Below are 17,685 nucleotides of genomic sequence, written 5' to 3'. Positions count from 1 at the left end.
GCCGACAGTCATTGTAGAACGTGTTGTCGTGTGCCACAGGACACGTGGATAGCTAAGAATGCCAGGCCGCCGTCAACGGAGGCATTTCCAGCAGACAGACGACTTTACGAGGGGTATGGTGATCGGGCTGAGAAGGGCAGGTTGGTCGCTTCGTCAAATCGCAGCCGATACCCATAGGGATGTGTCCACGGTGCAGCGCCTGTGGCGAAGATGGTTGGCGCAGGGACATGTGGCACGTGCGAGGGGTCCAGGCGCAGCCCGAGTGACGTCAGCACGCGAGGATCGGCGCATCCGCCGCCAAGCGGTGGCAGCCCCGCACGCCACGTCAACCGCTATTCTTCAGCATGTGCAAGACACCCTGGCTGTTCCAATATCGACCAGAACAATTTCCCGTCGATTGGTTGAAGGAGGCCTGCACTCCCGGCGTCCGCTCAGAAGACTACCATTGACTCCACAGCATAGACGTGCACGCCTGGCATGGTGCCGGGCTACAGCGACTTGGATGAGGGAATGGCGGAACGTCGTGTTCTCCGATGAGTCACGCTTCTGTTCTGTCAGTGATAGTCACCACAGACGAGTGTGGCGTCGGCGTGGAGAAAGGTCAAATCCGGCAGTAACTGTGGAGCGCCCCACCGCTAGACAACGCGGCATCATGGTTTGGGGCGCTATTGCGTATGATTCCACGTCACCTCTAGTGCGTATTCAAGGCACGTTAAATGCCCACCGCTACGTGCAGCATGTGCTGCGGCCGGTGGCACTCCCGTACCTTCAGGGGCTGCCCAATGCTCTGTTTCAGCAGGATAATGCCCGCCCACACACTGCTCGCATCTCCCAACAGGCTCTACGAGGTGTACAGATGCTTCCGTGGCCAGCGTACTCTCCGGATCTCTCACCAATCGAACACGTGTGGGATCTCATTGGACGCCGTTTGCAAACTCTGCCCCAGCCTCGTACGGACGACCAACTGTGGCAAATGGTTGACAGAGAATGGAGAACCATCCCCCAGGACACCATCCGCACTCTTATTGACCCTGTACCTCGACGTGTTTCTGCGTGCATCGCCGCTCGCGGTGGTCCTACATCCTACTGAGTCGATGCCGTGCGCATTGTGTAACCTGCATATCGGTTTGAAATAAACATCAATTATTCTTCCGTGCCGACTCTGTTTTTCCCCCAACTTTCATCCCTTTCGAACCACTCCTCCTTGGTGTTGCATTGTCACTGTCAGTCAGTGTAAATAAATAAATAAATAAATAAATAAATAAATAAATAAATAAATAAATAAATAAATAAATAAATAAATAAATAAATAAATAAAAATAAAAAGTATTTGTGAGCTCGACCTCATACGAAATTTGAAGTGTACAGACAAAATAATTATTTTATTTGTGTAGATAGTATTGAGGGAGAAGGAATACAATTACTGTATTGTCTTTCTCATAAGTTTGTTTCTCCTGTTTCCAGAGATGGCAGCGAGAAAATTCACAGCTGCCTACTCACCTGCAGAGGCCTTTGCCGCAGAAACCAGAGAAGCCTCTTTCCATGGAGGAATGGAACAAATTCGCGTGGGAAGCATCACAGGTAGGAAAGATTTGCCTTTTATTGCTGCAGCCTATTCTCGAAACTACACTCTTCAACAAAGTGAAAAATTATCGTCAGGAAAATTAAAACATATCCGTTGTGATCGTGTTACGAATAATACAAATGTTGTGTTATTTATTTGATATAGTAATCTGACCATGCCTCTCATTGTTGGGTTTCGTGGTTGAAATCCCAGTCACTCCGTGTCAGATTTGTGTTGGAGAGGTGCAGTCTCAAAATATCCGAATTCGAAATTGATAGAAAACAGTATCAAAATATCCGCAAGAAAAATTCAGCTAAAATAAATAAGGTAATGAGTCTCAAAATATCCGAGAAATTTAAGTAGCTGCTTAGAAGAAAGGGACTAAAACACACCATTTTTAAGTTTCCTAGCTGAGTGCCCGTATGTCGCTACACTGAGGATGAATTTGTATTTATATTCGTTTTGTTTGAAAAAGTATCAGATCACTTCGACAACCAGTAGCTAGACAATCCACCAATGCCAATTGAGCTGTGGAATTGTCATGGAAAACGACACAAAACAAACAATGCTGTTGAAGGTTGGATTTCTAAGGTCAACCGTCCGATAAAAAAGACCTCATCCCCGCTTCAAGGGGTTGGTATCTTGTTTGAAAAAAAGAAGCTAGAACATCTGATTTTCTTATAACCAGGGTGGATATGAATCTCGAAGGTTCGAAGAGAAGAAATAAATATTGCAAGTTTTTAGACGAAGGAATCAGAAGTTCTACTGCTAAATATGAGGAAATTGGAGACATCGATTCTCTTTGAGAACCAATCTCTTACGCCATCAAGCTGACATTCTGACGAAAAAGAGCTGCCTCTGTGGATCCGTGGTAGAGTGTCGGCCTCCGAATCCCAAGATAGCGGGTTCAAACCCGGCAGAGGTAGTCGGATTTTTGAAAGGCAGAAAAAAGTCCATTCGACACTCCATGTCGTACGATGTCGGCATGTAAAAGATCTCTGGTGATACATTTGGTATTTACCCGACAAAAGTAATTAAATCTCAGCCATAGACGCCCAAGAGAGATCCGGTTTACTCTGTCTGCCATCTAGCGGACCTAGAGTAAAAACGGAACGTCGAAATTGACGAGCAGACAGCCAGATGGCGTCAAATCGAAATGTCTGCACACGGTACCTGAGGCCATTCGATTATTATTATTATTCTGACGAAAAAAATGTAAATGTTTTCAAAGTAAAATTTGTAGATGATCAACTTTCTAGGCTGCAGGATTGTACATGTACGACAAAGCAATGGCCACATATATGAAGATGGAACTAGGCCTGACTGCGCGGGTTCATGGCATCCGTGGGTCTACTGCTCCCCTGTCGTATGTGCTTGTAGGAGGCTATACGGCAGGCTCACCTCGAGACTGAGGCACCACTTTTAGAAAAGTGCACGCAGTCCCGGTGCTATGAACCTTTTGTGTTTTTGTAACAAAAAAATATTGAATACTTGCAGGGTGTTTTAAAACCATTGAAAATTCGGATATTTTGAGACTCCCCTTCCAGTATCAAACTGCCTTATTAAACCGTCCTCTGGAAGTCGGATTTTCTGAGACTCGGATATTGAGGCGACACTGTTGAACAAAGCGGAGGCAGGACAGGTTTTCCTCCGGTTACTCCGTTTTTTACTGTCATCTTTTATTCCAGCAACATCCTACAATATCATTTCACCTGTTAGTCAATAATCATTCGACAGCCGGCACTGTTCCTACCCTCGCTTCATTCATTCCATTCCTGACCCGGTCGAATGACTGGAAACAGGCTGTGGATAATCACTTTCATCTTGCCATTAAGACACAGAATAACAAATTTTGGCTTCAGTTCATGAAAGGATAGTTTCAGATTTAACTTGTGCCGTAAACGTTATGTCTAAGAATAGCAACAGACTGCTTTAAAATAGTGATATTGATAATTGAGGTCCTGATTGCAAGATTCAGGTAATGACCAAAATTAAACTTTAGAGGGAAAACTTTTTACGTCATTTGAATCATTAAAACCATGACATACTTTTACATAGTATGAATGTAGGGTTTAGTTTGTGCCATTTTGCAGATTTCCAGACTACTAATGGCTTGTAGAGAAATATCAGTGAATTTTAAAATGAAATGTTGGATATATCTGTTTCTTCCACTCAGCATATTTTTGAAAAAATCCGAAATTATTCTGTGAAAATAGCTAGGATTTATTACAAATTTCTGTCGTACATTCATATTTATGGTATATTATGATTACAATTTGAAAGAGAAAGTCGTTTCAATCAGAATATGACACGTCCCTGTCTTGTTGTTGTTGTTGTTGTTCATTCAGGAATGCTTCTAGAATGTTCCCTTTTACTTATTTGGAGAACTGTGATGTGCGTTTTCTCTTACGTGAACAATCCGGGGCTGCGGTCCTTGCTGGAATATATTTTCCAGATCTTGAAAGATACGCCTCACCACGTAAAATACTTATTTTTATAATATTTCTTTCCTATTTTTCTTCATCTATTGTTATTACATTTTTTTTTTTTTACAATTTGCTTTACGTCGCACCGACACAGACAGGTTTCATGGCGAAGATGGGATAGGAAAGACCTAGGAGTGGTAAGAAAGCGGACGTGACCTAAATTAAGGTACAGCCCCAGAATTTACCTGGTGTGAAAGTGGTGATGATGATGATGATGCCTGTTGTTTAAAGGGGCCTAACATCTAGGTCATCGGCCCCTAATGGTACGAAATGACACGAAATGTAATAACAAATTAAAAGTCCAAAATCCTCCACTGACCAGAATTCAAAACGCGAGGACGAAGAATGAATGGATGGATATGAATTTAAAGCAATCAGTGGATCTGACCCGCAATGCCCCACATTCCCAGAAACGCGTCAAACAACAGTATTACTGAGGAAGGGACTGCTTGTAAAGCACAATACTGAATCGATGATTTTACAGTCTAAAGGGGTCCAAAATCCAAGTCATCGGCCCCTCATAATGGTACTTATCGCTAGGAAAGTAGAACCATGGTATTTGTCATGTTGCGGTACTAATCAAAAGCAGCGTAGACACGCGGTATTCCACACATTGTGATACTACTCACAGGGGAAATTCGCACATCTAATACAGACCCATGGTGTTTGGCACATTGCGGCGCCATTTACAGGCAATGCAAACCTATGGTGTTCCTCACATAGTTTCATGGTTCTAATACAATCATCCCTTGGTTGCCCCTTGTAGTCGTCTCTTACGACAGGCAGGGGATACCCTTGGGTGTTTCTTCGTCTGCGTCCCCCACCCACAGGGGGTTGTGTGTTTGGTCCGCGAGAGGTATTTTATTTCCCTCAAGTCCGCCGCCAAGCCGGTTAGGACCCCCTATCCGCCACCTGGGACGCACCACGTGGAAGTATCACCTCTCCCCTTGCTACGCCAGCGTAGTAGGTTCGTGGTGTGAAAATGGGAAATCACGGTAAACCATCTTCAGGGCTACCGACAGTGGGGTTCGAACCCACTATCTCCCGAATGCAAGCTGACAGCTGCGCGCGCCTAACCGCACGGCCAAGTCGCTCGGTCTTTTAATACCTTTAACAGGTTAAGTTCCAATAATTGTTCCCTATATTGAAAAAAAATAAATTCATAAGAACAAAAGCCTACACATTTTATAAAGAACTGTAAGGTATAAACGACTACTGTACGACTACTACTACTACACAGTTTTGATTCCGTCTGTGAAGGGGTCGGCGGGTCTCCTAGACGATAACGCAGTCTCTCAGGCCAGGAGATTTGTGTCGGTGAAAAAGATGTGCTGAGAAAATGAGAAGGTTGGCGGCCGTGACCTATACTAGGAACTGTGCCGGCATTCGCCTTAGTGTAGGAGAATGGAAAACCACGGAAAAGCATTCTCAGGACAGCCGACGGTGCGGACCAGCCGCTCTCCGTCTCCCAAATACGGAGGCGTGGAGCCACGGTAGAGTTGTGGCCACCCCTCCTCTGCTCGGTTGGTCGGACGGAGTGCAGAGCTGTCGGATCACGGACCAGCCGTGGCCACCTGTGGGCCGAGGCCCACTCTCCAACGCCGGCCTTATAAAGGAGGATCAAAATACATAGGTTACTAGTTGCTAAAAAAAAGAAGACTTATTTTCATAACAGTACACTAAAATAAGTAACTTATATGAACACAATTACAACGTTAACTGTATCAATATCTAAAGTAGACACAGCCACAGTCCCTTCTTGCCTCCCTGCTATCTTGCTCAAAACTGAGTGTAAGAAATTGATAATTCCGGTAATGAAATGGAGTATGGCTTTTAGTGCCGGGAGTGCCCGAGGACAAGTTCGGGTCGCCAGGTGCAGGTCTTTTGAATTGACTCCCGTAGGCGACCTGCGCGCCGTGATGAGGATGAAATGATGATGAAGACAACACATACACCCAGCCCCCGTGCCAGCGAAATTAACCAATGATGGTTAAAATTCCCGACCCTGCCGGGAATCGAACCCGGGAACCCTGTGACCAAAGGCCAGCACGCCAACCATTTGGCCATGGAGCCGGACATAATTCCTGTTATTACCTATGTCTTCCTCTCAAAATTATTAAAATGAACGTATAATTCCTTCTAGTGCCAAAATAAGAACTAATCATTTATGGCTATATACTATGTATTAGCGGTACTGAAAACTCATTTTCTCAAAAAATGATAATTTTGTGTTTCTTGCAATCAGTTCTTCATTTGCCCTGTAGGCCAGATCATGTAAGTGGGCTGTTCCCCCGTACTTGGCCCAGAGTAGCCCCAGACTCTCAGTTCTGAGAGCGAGCCCCGAAAGAGAGAGGGAGAGTCGGAAAGAGACAGGCGGGAGTGAAGTGTATGTACCGCACATTTTGTGAAGTACAGAAAGAATTCAAGAATTACAAAAATCAGCCTTTAAAAAATAATCCAACAAAATAAAAATGTCCTTTCTTCACTTAGAACGCCTCGTGACATTTCACCAACTTAGAGGTTGCAGGTTGACGCCTTAAGGCTACTTGCGCGTCTGTAAGAATGGGACTCTATCTATAATGAATTATAATGCTAAAGACGGCACACACACACCGAGGTCCCGAGTCATCGGAGTGAATCAGTGAAGGTTAAAATCCCTGACCCGGCCGGGAGTCGAACCCGGCACCCCTTGGACCAGCAAGCGTGGAGCCGCGCAACTTAGTGATGCCACGGAAGACTGTTTGAGTAGCACAGTTTTACTCTGTAGCATGACTATGTTCGCAAAAGTATGTAGAGCCAAACATAGCAACTAATTTCCATGCCAATCTGTGGATTTGTTCCAAGTGACCTGTAGTAGTTTCAATAATGTAGTCTAAAAGAAAACAAACCAAAAATATAATGACATTGCAAAAACTACGTGATTTATAGCCACAAATGCTTGGAGTTTTGTTCATAGATTTGAATTAAAGGTTAACATTACACAAATTTTAACAATTTCCTCCTTCATTGCTTCCCAGTAAAACACCATAACTGAATGAACTTTATAAACTTGACGGCGACCTGCGATTATCATAATTTAAAAAACAACAAATGAAATAGGCCTATTCCATATTATAAACAGCGAGCCTTCGCCCCTCCCAGCTTTGTAGCGGACGAAATTAAAGATTAGTAATGCGCATGCGCGGTTTATGATATATCAGCTGATTTCATGATACAATTCCCAGCGGTGTCGTATATAAACAAAGTCTTCTCCTTGCATTTTAAATGTTTCGGGGTCTCGACCTAGAATGCGTACCGTGTGATGGGTATCTAGTAGATGAAACGAAAATCCACATCCTGTTTCCAGTCATTCGACCGGGTCAGGAATGGAATGAATGAAGCCCCCATCTAGCGGCGAGGATAGCTCAAATCTCACATGGAGTGACCGGGATTTGAACCACGGAACCCAGCGGTGAGAGACCGGCGTGCTGCCGCCTGAGCCATGGAGGCTCATTATCTAGTCGATGAAAATGAAAACCTACAACCTGTTTTCCAGTCTTTGACCGGGTCAGGGAGGTAATGAATGACGCGGATATAGGCTGTTAGTACGATGGGGTCGCCACTCCCAAAGTGATTTATTAATGAATGATAGATGCTATGAAATGATACTGGAGAGTGTTGCTGGAATGAAAGATGACAGGGAAAACCGGAGTACCCGGAGAAAAACCTGTCCCACCTCCGCTTTGTCCAGCACAAATCTCACATGGAGTGACCGGGATTTGAACCACGGTATCCAGCGGTGAGAGGCCGACGCGCTGCCGTCTGAGCCACGGAGGCTCTTATCTAGTCGATATGGGTTTGAAAGATTTCCGCCACTGGTGTAGTAGATGCGCTCGGCTGTAGTTCCAACAGCGTGGGCGCCATAACTCAGGCAGCTTTCACACTGGAGGCGGAACGGAGCGTGTCCGAACTGCGCGAAACCGACCGAGGCCGAGCATAGGGAGTGAGTATTCCCCACAAGCCGTGTCGATCGGTCGGTCAAAACAGTTCGTGTCCAAGAGATATGTGCTGGACAAATTGGAAGCGGGACAGTTTTCTCTCCGGGTTCTCCTGTTTTTCCTATCATCTTTCATTCCAGCAACACTCTCCAGTATAATTTCATTTCATCTGTCAGTCGTTAATCATTGCCCCAGAGGAGTGCAACAATGTTCGGCAGCCGGCACTATTTCTATCCTCGCCTCTAGACGGGGGCTTCATTCATTCCATTCCTGACCCGGTTGAATGACTGGAAACAGGCTGTGGATTTTCATTCTCCACAATCTTGTGTTTGTGACTAGCTCTGTGGCCTCGTCTAGTTCCATGATAACCGAGCTCGATAGCTGCAGTCCTTAAGTGCGGCCAGTGTCCAGTACTCGGGAGATAGTGGGTTCGAACCCCACTGTCGGCAGCCCTGAAGATGGTTTTCCGTGGTTTCCCATTTTCACACCAGGCAAATGCTGGGGCTGTACCTTAATTAAGGCCACGGCCCCCTTCCTTCCCACCCCACTCCTAGCCCCTTCCTGTCCCATCGTCGCCATAAGACCTATCTGTGTCAGTGCGACGTAAAGCAACTTGCAAAAAAAAAAGAAAAAAAGAAAAAAAAGTTCCATGATACACAAACCTAAAATTAATAAACAGGTACGTGTAGAAATATTTGAAGTGGAAGATGATTAGTTAATAATTTTTTCAGGTGAATGCTCTCACTGAATTGTGTTAAAGAACGTGTCCGCTTCTTAGCGTGCAGATTCTTCTGTTGCGTGACCGGACAGTGTTGTTTACTGTGGAGCGACAGTAGGCCCTCTGATCAATGTAGATATTCACTTCCAATGAAGGTCGGGATGTGTAAATTTATTCTCGATGTTTGTATGAAGTACAGCTACAGTATAACATGCAGGGTTTTAGATAGGAGTCATAAAGTGATAACTGATAACTACCTCTCCACAGTGCGTTGCGTGCCTCAAGGTCGTCATACTTGAATAATCTAATGCACTCTGCTTTATAGTGTAAGCTGATTTGTCAACAGAATGTGCAGCATGCATTTCCTTGCATTGTATTACGCAGGTTAAGTTTGAGTGAGAATACAGGGTGTTTGGGAGATAAGTAAAAATAATCTTATGGAAGGTGGGGCACCTCCTACTGACATTAGTTCTCAGCTACGTTGAACCATCTTGGCGTCCTGGAAATCAGAGTGGCTTCCCCCTGTGGGTGGGGGGGTGTAGAATAACATCCACGGTATCCCCTGCCTGTCGTAAGAGGCGAATAAAAGGGGCCCCAGAGGCTCTCAATTTGGGGGCGTTATTTGGTGACCATGAGGCTCTTAGCTGTGTCGTGGATTTTGTTCCACTTACTTGCGCCAGGCCTCTCACCTTTCATCTGTCCTTTCTGACCTCCCTTGGTCAACTCTTGTTCTTTTCCGATCCAGACGGTATTAGGTTGCGAGGCATAGGAGTCTTTAATGTTCACGCCCTTAATGGCCCTTGTCTTTCTTTGGCCGATACCTTCATTCTTTGAAGTGTCGGATCCTTTCAATTGCTTTTTCTGATTAGTGTTAGGGCCTATATAGATGATGGTTGAGTATTTGCGCTTCCTCTTAAAACAGTAATCACCACCACCTTACCACCTGAGACTGGTAAGTAATATATGGTATGTTCCGAGCTCTCAGTGGAGAGGTGGCGTGGAATGACATTAGTGTACGAATAAGCTTGTGCGGCGATTTTAAAAGTAGGAAGAATCATAATATAAAAAAAGTTCGAATTCAAGAGACAAATTGGGGAAAACATTCATGTATACGACGAGGAGTAAGGGATTAGAATCATTTATCAAGGGAAATATTCGATAAATTTTCAGGTTCTTTGAAAATGTTTAAGAAAAATCTAGGTAAACAATTGATTGAGAATTTGCCACGTGGGCGACACTCGTATATGGAGTTCATTGACCAGTGATTTGATTGATTACTTAGAGCTCGATTTATTCGCGACTGCGTGACGACTGGCTAAGAGATACAGTACCAGTCCGGCCCCATTGTGTAGGGGGCAACGCGCCCGCCTGTCACCCGACGGCCCCGGGTTCAATTCCCGGCTGGGTCAGGGGTTTTTAATTAATCTTCCTTTCCTCACACACAACATTCCACACTACCGCCATTCCAAATACACGCAAGTTCATAACAATATGGTGCCAGTAGGGGCATGGGTCGACGCCCCGAAAAATAGCAACAAAAAAAAAAAGAAAGAAAAGAAAAACCATAATAAAAATTCTGATACCACAACACTTTGAGTTCTGTATTACTAAGACCGGGCGAGTTGGCCGTGCGGTTAAGGGCACGAAGCTGTGAGCTCGCATCCGGGATAGTGGGTTCGAATCCCACTGTCGGCAGCCCTGAAGATGGTTTTCCGTGGTTTCCCATTTTCACACCAGGCAAATGGTGGGATTGTACCTTAATTAAGGCCACGGCCGCTTCCTTCCCATTCCTAGGCCTTTCCTGTCCCTTTCCTGTCCCATCGTCGCCGTAAGACCTATCTGTGTCGGTGCGACGTAAAGCAAATAGCAAGACAAAAAAAATGTATTATTAAAAGAAATAAGAGAACAGGGGCGTCCTAAGGAGCTGGATTCGCCGTTACTTTAAAACGACCACGATGGGCATGTAAGTCTCTGGTAAGAGTGTAGTTCTAATGTATGGAACCCTCACCAGGATTACGTGTTTCTAGAATAGGAAAAATCCAAAGAAAAGCAGCTCGATTTGTTCTGGGTGATTTCCGGCCAAACAGCAGCGTTACGAAAATGTTGCGAAGTTTGAGCTGGGTAGACTTGGTAGAAAGGACACGGACTGTCAGTGGAGAGATGGCGTGGAATGTCATTCGTGATGATAATACTTGTTGTTTAAAGGGGCCTAACATCTAGGTCATCGGCCCCTACTAGTACGAGGTGGAACGAATGACAAGATAGTTAAAATTTTAAAACGTAACCACTAACCACAATTTAAAACGAATGATGATGAAAAATTAATATGAATTTAAAATATTCAGGGGATCTAATTTGCAATGCCTTATTTTCTGATAAACTTATAGAAAATACAGATTACGATAGAATAAGGCAGTAATATATATCATTCAAATGCTTTCTTTCATTCTTAGTCCGTTTAACCTCCTGGGTTGGTCTTTCCCTCGGACTCAGCGAGTGATCCCACCTATACCACCTCAAGGGCAGTGTCCTGGAGCTTGAGACTTTGGATCGGGGAATACAACTGGGGAGGAGGACCAGTACCTCACCCAGGCGGCCTCACCTGCTTTGCTGAACAGGGGCCTTGTGAGGGGATGGGTAGACTGGAAGGGATAGACAAGGAAGAGGGAAGGAAGCGGCCGTGGCCTTAAGTTAGGTACTATCCCGGCATTTTCCTGGAGGAGAAATGGGAAACCACTGAAAACCACTTCCAGGATGGCTGAGGAGGGAATCGAACCCCCCTCTACTCAGTTGACCTCCTGAGGCTGAGTGGACCCCGTTCCAGCCGTCGTCCCACTTTTCAAATTTCGTGGCAGAGCCGGGAATCGAACCCGGGCCTCTGGGGGTGGCAGCTAATCACACTAACCACTACATCGCAAAGGTGGACATCATTCAAATTAATATTTTTAAAAACACAGTAAAGTATACAAACACAAACTGAGTCAATAGAACGAATGATATTACAGGCGAATAAGTTTGAGTGGTGTTTTAAAAAGTAGGAAATATCACAACATGAAGATAAAGTTCGAATGCAAGAGGACAAATTGGGGCAAATATTAATTTATGGGAAGAGGAGTTAGGGACTGGAATAATTTACCAAGGGAGATGTTCAATAAACTTCCACATTCTTTGCAATTATTTAAGAAAAGACTACGTAAGCAACAAACAGCAATGCAGATCAGTGTTCATTGATTAATTGATCACCATTGCCAGTACTCGAGGACATTGCTCGCTGCTTTATACTCAACCTTACCTTCGAGCGGTCTCTGACACACATTGCTATATGTAGACATGATGAATGAACAATCGAGCAGAACACTCAGGCTATTTACCCGCGATTAAAGGGATAAAGGGATGTCATATCCAGAGACGACAATCTTATAGTGACGTCACGTTTTGCGTGACATCATTGGCAATGACCTCGGCAGTTTAACAGGACAAAAGACATCCGACAGCGCACTGTAATATTGATTTTGTCATTTGGAATATTACGGAGGTGTAATGTGAATAGGCTATGTCTGGTAGTGTGCGTCATGATGGCAGACTGGTTCGTCCTACGCTGCAGCTCTATAAGGAAGTATAGCAAGGTCCACCTCGCTGGAATTGGAATACCGGGACTGACCGACCATAAAATGCACATGGCGTAGTAAAAGTTTCTCTATATTAAGACGTGAACTCAGCCGGTCCTTGAGGCTGTGTTGTCCTCTTGTGGAAATATTACGTATATATGGTGCGGACTGAGGGACTTGCTTGTTGAACAGACACATCTACAGTACAGAGATTTTTGTGTCTTGTGGGTGGGAGCACTAGAGTACAACATAGGTACCCCTGCGTGTCGCGTGGGTTCGAACCCCACTGTCGGCAGCCCTAAAAGTGGTTTTCCGCGGTTTCCCGTTTTCACACCAGGCAAATGCAGGGGCTGTACTTTAATTAAAGCCACGACCGCGTCCTTCCCACTCCTAACCCTTTCCTGTACCATCATCGCCACAAGGCCTATCTGTGTCGGTGCGACGTAAAGCCAATTGTAATTGCGCAAGTGGGGCCTCAGGGGCTCTGAGCTGGGGAGCGAGGGTTGGCGATCACAGGACCGCTATCTGAGTCTAGTATAGCGTCCACTTGTACCAACCTGTTGACTGTTACCCTGTGGGTGGGGCTAATAGAATAACATCCACGGTATCTCCTGCCTGTCGTAAGAGGCGACTAAAAGGGGCCTCAGGCGCTCTCAACTTGGGAGCGTGGGTTGGTGACCACAGGGCCCTTACCTGAGTCGTGGCATTACTTCCACTTACTTGTGCCAGGCTCCTCACTTCCATCTCTCCTATCCGACCACCCTTGGTCAACTCTTGTTTTTTTTTCGACCGCGACGGTATTAGAGCACTCGAGGCCTAGGGAGTCTTTCATTTTCACTCCCTTCATGGCGTTTGTCTTTCTTTGGCCGATACCTTCATTTTTCGAAGAATCAGCACACTCTACTTTTTCCCTTCCGATTAGTGTTAATAGAGGATGGCTATCCCGCTGTACTTCCTCTTAAAACAATAATCACCCCACCATCCTCCATTAATATTCATAAACAAGGACTTATTTTATTTAATCTGTAGGAAGGGGACGGCCATGATCAGCGCGAGGCTTAACTGCTGGCTTTCCACTCAGACGATCGAGATTTATTTATTTATTTATTTATTTATTTATTTATTTATTTATTTATTTATTCCTAAGTGGCAAAGAAAAGACTCTTGGACTTCCCTTAAATTCATCTATATACAACTTGTGAAATGTTTACAATATAATTTTAAATATCATGGTAATCTTCTTCTTCTAATTCTCCTTACTGGCCTTTTCCCTACTACTTGGGATCGACATTATACTCTATATACACTGACTGACAGAGCAAATGCAACACCAAGAAGGAGTGGTCCGAACTTTATGCCAATTGCAGGGTAGACTGACGTCACTGAGGTATGCTCATGATGTGAAATGCGCCGCTGTGCTGCGCACGTAGCGAACGATAAATGGGACACGGCGTTGGCGAATGGCCCTCTTCGTACCGTGATTTCTCAGCCGACAGTCATTGTAGAACGTGTTGTCTTGTGCCACAGGACACGTGTATAGCTAAGAATGCCAGGCCGCCGTCAACGGAGGCATTTCCAGCAGACAGACGACTTTACGAGGGGTATGGTGATCGGGCTGAGAAGGGCAGGTTGGTCGCTTCGTCAAATCGCAGCCGATACCCATAGGGATGTGTCCACGGTGCAGCGCATGTGGCGAAGATGGTTGGCGCAGGGACATGTGGCACGTGCGAGGGGTCCAGGCGCAGCCCGAGTGACGTCAGCACGCGAGGATCGGCCCATCCGCCGCCAAGCGGTGGCAGCCCCGGACGCCACGTCAACCGCCATTCTTCAGCATGTGCAAGACACCCTGGCTGTTCCAATATCAACCAGAACAATTTCCCGTCGATTGGTTGAAGGAGGCCTGCACTCCCGGCGTCCGCTCAGAAGACTACCATTGACTCCACAGCATAGACGTGCACGCCTGGCATGGTGCCGGGCTAGAGCGACTTGGATGAGGGAATGGCGGAACGTCGTGTTCTCCGATGAGTCACGCTTCTGTTCTGTCAGTGATAGTCACCGCAGACGAGGGTGGCGTCGGCGTGGAGAAAGGTCAAATCCGGCAGTAACTGTGGAGCACCCTACCGCTAGACAACGCGGCAGCATGGTTTGGGGCGCTATTGCGTATGATTCCACGTCACCTCTAGTGCGTATTCAAGGCACGTTAAATGCCCACCGCTACGTGCAGCATGTGCTGCGGCCGGTGGCACTCCCGTACCTTCAGGGGCTGCCCAATGCTCTGTTTCAGCAGGATAATGCCCGCCCACACACTGCTCGCATCTCCCAACAGGCTCTACGAGGTGTACAGATGCTTCCGTGGCCAGCGTACTCTCCGGATCTCTCACCAATCGAACACGTGTGGGATCTCATTGGACGCCGTTTGCAAACTCTGAACCAGCCTCGTACGGACGACCAACTGTGGCAAATGGTTGACAGAGAATGGAGAACCATCCCTCAGGACACCATCCGCACTCTCATTGACTCTGTACCTCGACGTGTTTCTGCGTGCATCGCCGCTCGCGGTGGTCCTACATCCTACTGAGTCGATGCCGTGCGCATTGTGTAACCTGCATATCGGTTTGAAATAAATATCAATTATTCGTCCGTGCCGCCTCTGTTTTTTCCCCAACTTTTACCCCTTTCGAACCACTCCTCCTTGGTGTTGCATTTGCTCTGTCAGTTCAGATTAGAGGAACGGTACGAATTTGTATAAGGAACGGACAGAGAGACATACTGCTTTATATAGATAGATAGATAGATAGATAGATAGATAGATAGATAGATAGATAGATAGATAGATATATCAGTTCACTTTGTCCTGTAAATTCAGGAAGATGATGGTTCCACAATAATAAATCATCCTTCCCTAACAACATATGTTTCTAGACAGATGTCCCCATAACTGATGATTAAAGCTCCAACATTAACCTTCAACGACGACGACGACAACAACAACAACAACAACAACAGCAACATGTAAACTAGTACAGGAAGTGAACTGAGACCAAATAGCAAAATAGTGCGGCCCTGAGCAGTATTTATCAGCACAAATTGAGTGTGATTGAAATTCGCCCCTATTATATCCAGGTTTCGTTCTTTTCGTGCATTGATCTGGACACAAGACCTCTAATATTCACCTCTGGCCCACATTTCCGTTCATTAATCTTCCACAGCAAACTTACATTAGTGTTTGAAATTCCTGAATAAAAGCTATGCAGTGCTACTGGAACCTCCTGGCACTGAAAGAAGTTAGTTTATTTTTCGTAAAGTTATTATTCGTCTTGACGAGGCTGACATCGGTCAATAAAAGGACCTTCCTAGAGATCGTAATTACTCCTGGCGTCGACGAAAGTGTAAAAGTTAACACGAATAGGTTTTCAAAAAGAAAATATATACCCACCGAGCGAGTTGGCCGTGCGATTAGAGTCGCGCAGCAGTCAACTTGCATTCGGGAGATAGTAGATACGAATCCCACCGTCGGCAACACTGAAGATGATTTTTCCGTGATTTCCCATTTTCACACCAGGAAAGTGCTGTAGCTGTACCCTAATTAAGCCCAAGGTACTACCTTCCCAATCCAAACCCCATGGCGCAAGAGCCCCGAAGGGCCTTGGTCTACCAAGCGACCGCTGCTCAACCCGCAGACCTGCAGATTATGAGGTGTCGTGTGGTCAGCACGACGAATCCTCTCAGTCGTTATTCTTGGCTTTCTTGACCGGGTCCGCCATCTCACCGTCAGACAGCTCTTCAATTGTAATCACGTAGGCTGAGTGGACCTCGAACCAGCCCTAAGGTGCAGTAAAAATCCCTGACGTGGCCGGGAATCGAACCCGGGACCTCCGAGTAAGAGACAGGACTACCTTCTCAATCCTTTTCCATACACCCATCACCGCAAACCTCCAGTGTGCTAGAGGGACGTTAAACAAGTAGCAAAAAGAAATGCCCACTGCATATACAGCCATTAAGGGTTTTGTCCTGTCAAGACGGCTGTTGTCCTGGTAGAAGTCCTGCGGATAGTGGAGTGCCACGTCACCAGCCATATTACGTAGCTCTCGTGCCGGAACGCTGCATCTCTTATCACACAGTTCCTCAGTTGGTCTCACGAAACCATGTGAAATCTGCTCCAGCCCAAAGTCCTGAATTAAAATCCCTGGACTGGACGGGAATAGATCAGATTAATCATTACAGGACCAGATAGTACTTTAGCTAGTCAAAGCATTATAGGCCTACTAGGTGAAGTGTAATCTGATCGTGTAATGATTAAGAGGGGAGTTCCTCCCGGCAGTATTTTAGGGCCTTTAGGTTTCCATGTGTAAATGATATGAGTAAAGAACTGGAATTAGAGAAAAGGCTTTTCGTGGATGATGTTTTACTGTATAGAGTAGTAAATAAGTCACAGGATTTTGAGCTACTGGAAAAGCACCTCGACAATGTTGTGAGACAGACAGAAGAAAGTTATATGATCGTGAGCGGGGTTAAACGTCAGATTGTGAGTCTCATCAAGAGGCAAAGCACTCTCGGTTTGAATTAATAAGTTGAAGGGGCGAAAGTCCCTCATGGGTATCACTGTAAATACCTAGGTGTTAATATAAGGAAAGATCTTCATTGGCGTAATCACATAAACAGGATTGTAAATAAAGGTTACAGATCTCCTCATATGGATATGAGGGTATTTAGTGGTTATAGTAAGGAAGTAAGGGAGAGGGCATATAGGTCACTGATAAGACCACAGTTAGAGTATGATTCCAAATACTTGATCCGAGAACTGGAAAAAATCGAAGAAAAAGCAGCGCAATTTTGTTCTGGGTGATTTCCAACAAAAGAGTAGTTTTATAAAAATGTTGAAAACTTTGGGTTGAGAATACTTTGGGAGTAAGGAGACGAGCTTCTCGACTAAGTGGTATGTTCCGAACTGTCAGTGGAGAGATGGCGTGGAATGACATTAGTAGAGGAATAAGGTTGAGTGGTGGTTTGAAAGTAGGAATGAATATAAGGTACGAATCTAAATTTGGAATTCGGGAGGACAAATTGGGGTTAATATTCGTTTATAGGAAGATGAATTAATGATTAGAATAATTTACCAAGGAAGTTATTCGATATAAATGTCCAACTTTTTTGAAATTATTTAAGAAAAGACTAGATAGACAACTGATAAGGAATCTGTCGTTTCGGTGACTGCCTGCAAATCAGTGGCGACTGATTTATTTATTTATTTATTTATTTATTTATTTATTTATTTATTTATTTATTTATTTATTTATTTATTTATTTATTCTTCTTACTTCGATGTTGGCCA

At 45.1% G+C, this 17,685-nt stretch overlaps 1 protein-coding gene across 1 annotated transcript in view; it reads left to right on the top strand.

Moving 5' to 3' along the window:
* LOC136872045 (uncharacterized) overlaps positions 1-17,685 on the top strand; it is a 200,889-nt gene that overhangs the window by 90,853 nt on the left and 92,351 nt on the right. Inside the window, exon 2 of the mRNA XM_067145872.2 lies at positions 1,465-1,581. Coding sequence (XP_067001973.2) covers positions 1,465-1,581 — 117 coding nt within the window. The remainder of the gene's footprint in view (positions 1-1,464; positions 1,582-17,685) is intronic.

Source organism: Anabrus simplex, chromosome 4, assembly GCF_040414725.1.
Source record: "Anabrus simplex isolate iqAnaSimp1 chromosome 4, ASM4041472v1, whole genome shotgun sequence".
In the NCBI taxonomy this organism is placed as follows: Eukaryota; Metazoa; Arthropoda; class Insecta; order Orthoptera; family Tettigoniidae; genus Anabrus; species Anabrus simplex.
Note: the sequence above shows the minus strand (reverse complement) of the source record. Positions and strands in the feature narration are given on the sequence as shown.